Genomic DNA, 3,868 nt, shown 5'->3' with positions numbered 1-3,868 from the left:
TCGCTGTAGTGGACGTTCTCTGCCCCGGCCCCGCCAGCTGCCACCTCTGCTGTGCTTGGGGACAGGGTCCTGCTCTGCCTGGGGGACAGTGAGTCCTGCTGTGCTTGGGGACACTGAGTCCTGCTCTGTCTGGCTTTCCCTCTCCTCTCACTTAGGTCTGACAGAGCCTTGTCCCCTCCTCTGCCCTGTCCCCTGCCAGGCCCTGCAGCTGCTGCTCTCAGACCTCGTGGAAGTGCCCTGGGGTGGCCACTGGTGGCCCTGGGGCCATTGGCACTTGGGATCAGCCCCAGGTGCTGTCTCAGGGGCAGCCAGAGCAGGGCTGGGTGAGCAGCTCCAGCCTGGCCAGGCCAGTTCCATCCCCGCTGGACAGCTGGACACACACACAAAGCCAGGCACTGTGCCCATCCCAGCCCCCAGCTGGGCCTGGCATGGCTGAGCTGTTCTCCCTGGAGCAGGTGGGCAGTGCTGTGGCCAGGGGCTGTGCCCTCAGGTGTGCCCAGGGCAGGGCTGTGCCCTCAGGTGTGCCCAGGGCTGCCCCACAGCTCCCTGGCCCTGCTGGCCTCCATCCCTCACCCCACTCACAGCGACCCCATGGGAACTTTAGGAAGCTGCTGCTCCCCCTGTCCATCACCCCTGTGCTGTAGGACTGGACTGTGCAGCCTCACCTGGAGGCTGCTCTGACACTTTGGGGCGACTGAACCTTGTGGGTCTTTCAGGCAGCACATTTGTGTGGTTTCTCTGTCCATGTGCCTCAAAGTCAGTGGATTTTTTTTCTGATCCAGCAAATGGAGCCAGGGTTGCAGCTGAGGGTTCAGCAGTCATCGGTCAGGGGCTCTGCAGCTCCCAGGTGGTTGAATTAAATGCTGAGAAAAAAACCCCACTGGCCCAGCAGTGGAGGTGGGATTGTCCCTTTGCCATTAGGGTTTGTATGGTCCTTCCTTCCTGTGCATCCTCTGCTGCATTTGACTGTTTACATTTGTTTTATTGTACATAGATTTGTAAACATAATACCTTTGCCTGAGGTCTTTGTACATAACTTGGGCTTTGTAGCTTTATTTATTCAGCCTCTCTCTGGCATGTTTCCATAGGATGTACCGTTCCACCCTGGTGCCACTGACATGATGTGGTTTCAAAAGAATGAAAACAAATGAGAGTAATATTCCAAAAATAAAGTTCTTTCAATGTGGATTCAGTGGATTTTGCAGAACCAGTGGCCGTGGCTCTTACTTTGTCCAGCAGGGTTTTCTGCCAAGCCCTGGGGAGGGGAGGGCAGTGTTCAAGCAGCGCCACATTATCCCACACCCCTTCCCTTGGGAATGTTGCTCAGTTTGGACACAGGGCACCGGGCACTGCTGGGGCCATCCCAGCCTTGCTGCTGGCACTGAGGAGGAGACACGATATTTCACTTGGGGAAGTCTTGGAAGCCTCCAGCTGAGCCTTCCGGGGGATTTTTACTTCCTTAGAGCAGCTGGAAGGAGCTGGAATGGAGCTCCCATTGCTGTGCACGGGAGCTGGGCTGGGACCCTTCCCGGGCTGCTCCATCTCTTCCGCGTCCCAGACTGCTCCATCCCTTCCTTCCCAGGCTGCTCCCTCCCTTCCTGGGTTGCTCCATCACCTCCCAGGCTGTTCCATCCTTTCCAGGGCTGTTCCATCCCTTCCCGGGCTGTTCCATCTCTTCCTGGGTTGCTCCATCCCTCCAGGGCTGCTCCATCCTTCCCTTCCCGGCCTGCTCCTTCCCTTCCAGGGCTGCTCCATCCCCTCAGTGCCCGGGGCTGTGCCCGTGTCCTGCCCCTGTCCTGGAGTCCCTGGCCCCACACTAACACCCCTGCAGCCCATCCCATTCCTCTGGAGCTCCTGCCAGAGCCTCACCCCCCAGCCCAGTGGGGTAACCCTGCCCATGGCCACCCCCTCTCCCCATTACTGCCCTCCCCTCCCATCTGTCCCACCCTCGTCCCAAACCCAGCCAAAACCTCCCACCCTGGACTCCAGCTCCTGCCCAGCCCCAGGGCAGGTTCTGCACCCCAAGACCCCAAAATATGGGATGTAACTGCTCAGGCAGGAGCCCAGACCCTGTGCCACGGCTCAGAGTTTCTTTGTGCTCCAGCTGGGCCCTTAACCAGTGGCATTCAAAGGCAAAGGCTCAGCTCAGACCAAGCCATTGATGCTGTATTTAGGTCAAAATAAAAGAAAAAAAAAAAAAAAAAAACCAAAAAAAAGCAAGCAAACAAAAGAGGAAGAAGGGAAAATGCAGCTTCCAGTCATATCTCATTTATTAAGGTCTATGCCAGCCTCGGGAGAGTAAGTAAACAGAGCAGGCGGCCGCATCTATAATGAATAAATTTATTGTCTTACAAAAATCATTGTCTAGAAATATGGGTATACAAGAAAACAAGATATTTGCAGTCAGACGCCTGGTGGTCAACAGCCAGTTTGATTAAAAATATCCAAATACACACAACAAAACCTTTGCGACAGATGTTAAAGCTTTTAACCAAAAAGGGAAATCCATGGGTTTTGAGCATGTGGCAGAGGAAGTTTTCTAGTTAACACTGATTCATTGTCACTAATATCAATAATACCACTTGGACTAGAGAGGTACATGATATGAAGCACAGTCAAAATTAATACATTAAATCATTGTTATATAGGCAAATTATATATGTAACGTTGTCTTAGTACTGTAGTGTCTAAGGCACTTTCTGTAATGTCAGTTTTCAGCTATTTAAACAAAAAACGCTAACTACTCACTGTAATACTGCTCAAAATAAAAAAAAAAACAACAACAAAACAACAACAACAAAAAAAAAGGATTCACATCCACTGGCATGTTAACTGTAGGCAGGCAACATCCATTCATCCAGGGCGGGAGCCCCATAGGACCCAGGGCCCCCACGGCCTGGCTCGGCCTCACATTAATAAATTAGTTTTGCCTGTGCTGTGTGTTTATTTCCCACTGGTGTTCACATTCTCCCAGCCCGGGGGGCTCTGAGCTCCACGGGCTGTGCAGGGACGGGACCCACCTCAGTGTGCCTGGACTGCATGGACACGAACGGATGGAGCTGAGAACACTTCAAATGGGATTGCAGGATAAAAACGGACACTACTCACTCATCCCTACACTTCCCTCTAACACTTCCCAAGGCCGTTTTTCACAGTTCACTCAGGGGTCGTGTGCGGATCACAACAATTGGGAGAAAAGAAAGAAACGGGAGCGGTTTGGTCTTCACTGATCCGAGAGGCTGCGGCCAGCCCGGAGCCTGAAGGATGCTGCTGGACACAAGGCATGCACAGCCACGGCAAGGGGTCTGTCCTGGCCCCCCACCCGCTGGGAATGACGCTTCTGGATCGATAAAAAAAAAGTTTCATCCTTCACATGATGCTTTATAAAATGGCTTTACAATGAGTATCTGGAAAAGAGATGCACTGAACAGAGACGATCCCGGTTGTTTACTATATATAAAAAAGCAGTTGTACCTATATCTGAAGCAGGGTACAGTGTGGTGAGGCTGGAGAGCCTTAAGACATGGTTGACCTATGATAAGGAACCTTGTAGCACATGCCGAGGGTCGTAAGGCAGCTTTCTGGCCACAAGGCAGTTCCGAGGGCAGGGCAGGGCGCTCCTGGGGCGCTCCTGCGGGGCTGGAAAGGTCTCTGCATGCAGGCGGGGCCGGGGCTACTCGGCGGGGGCTGGCGGAGCCTCGTTCACGTCGCTGCCTTTGCTCTCGGCGTCGTCGTCCGACAGCTCCAGCGAGGCACCCTCGATATGCAGCTGCCGCCGGCCCGAGCGGCTCGAGGAGAAGGTGATGGGTCCGCCCCTCCTGCGGACGGAGAGCGGCGCTGGGAGAGGCTCCTGCACCGCCCGGGCCCG

At 54.1% G+C, this 3,868-nt stretch overlaps 1 protein-coding gene across 1 annotated transcript in view; it reads right to left on the bottom strand.

The window, feature by feature from the left end:
- Positions 1-2,238: 2,238 nt before the first annotated feature.
- MYH10 (myosin heavy chain 10) overlaps positions 2,239-3,868 on the bottom strand; it is an 83,251-nt gene continuing 81,621 nt past the window's right edge. The window contains exon 40 of the mRNA XM_058817368.1: positions 2,239-3,818. Coding sequence (XP_058673351.1) covers positions 3,674-3,818 — 145 coding nt within the window. The 3' untranslated portion in view covers positions 2,239-3,673. The remainder of the gene's footprint in view (positions 3,819-3,868) is intronic.

This window comes from Ammospiza caudacuta, chromosome 19, assembly GCF_027887145.1.
Source record: "Ammospiza caudacuta isolate bAmmCau1 chromosome 19, bAmmCau1.pri, whole genome shotgun sequence".
Taxonomy (NCBI): Eukaryota; Metazoa; Chordata; class Aves; order Passeriformes; family Passerellidae; genus Ammospiza; species Ammospiza caudacuta.
The sequence above is the reverse complement of the archived record's forward strand: the minus strand, read 5'-3'. Positions and strand labels throughout refer to the sequence as shown.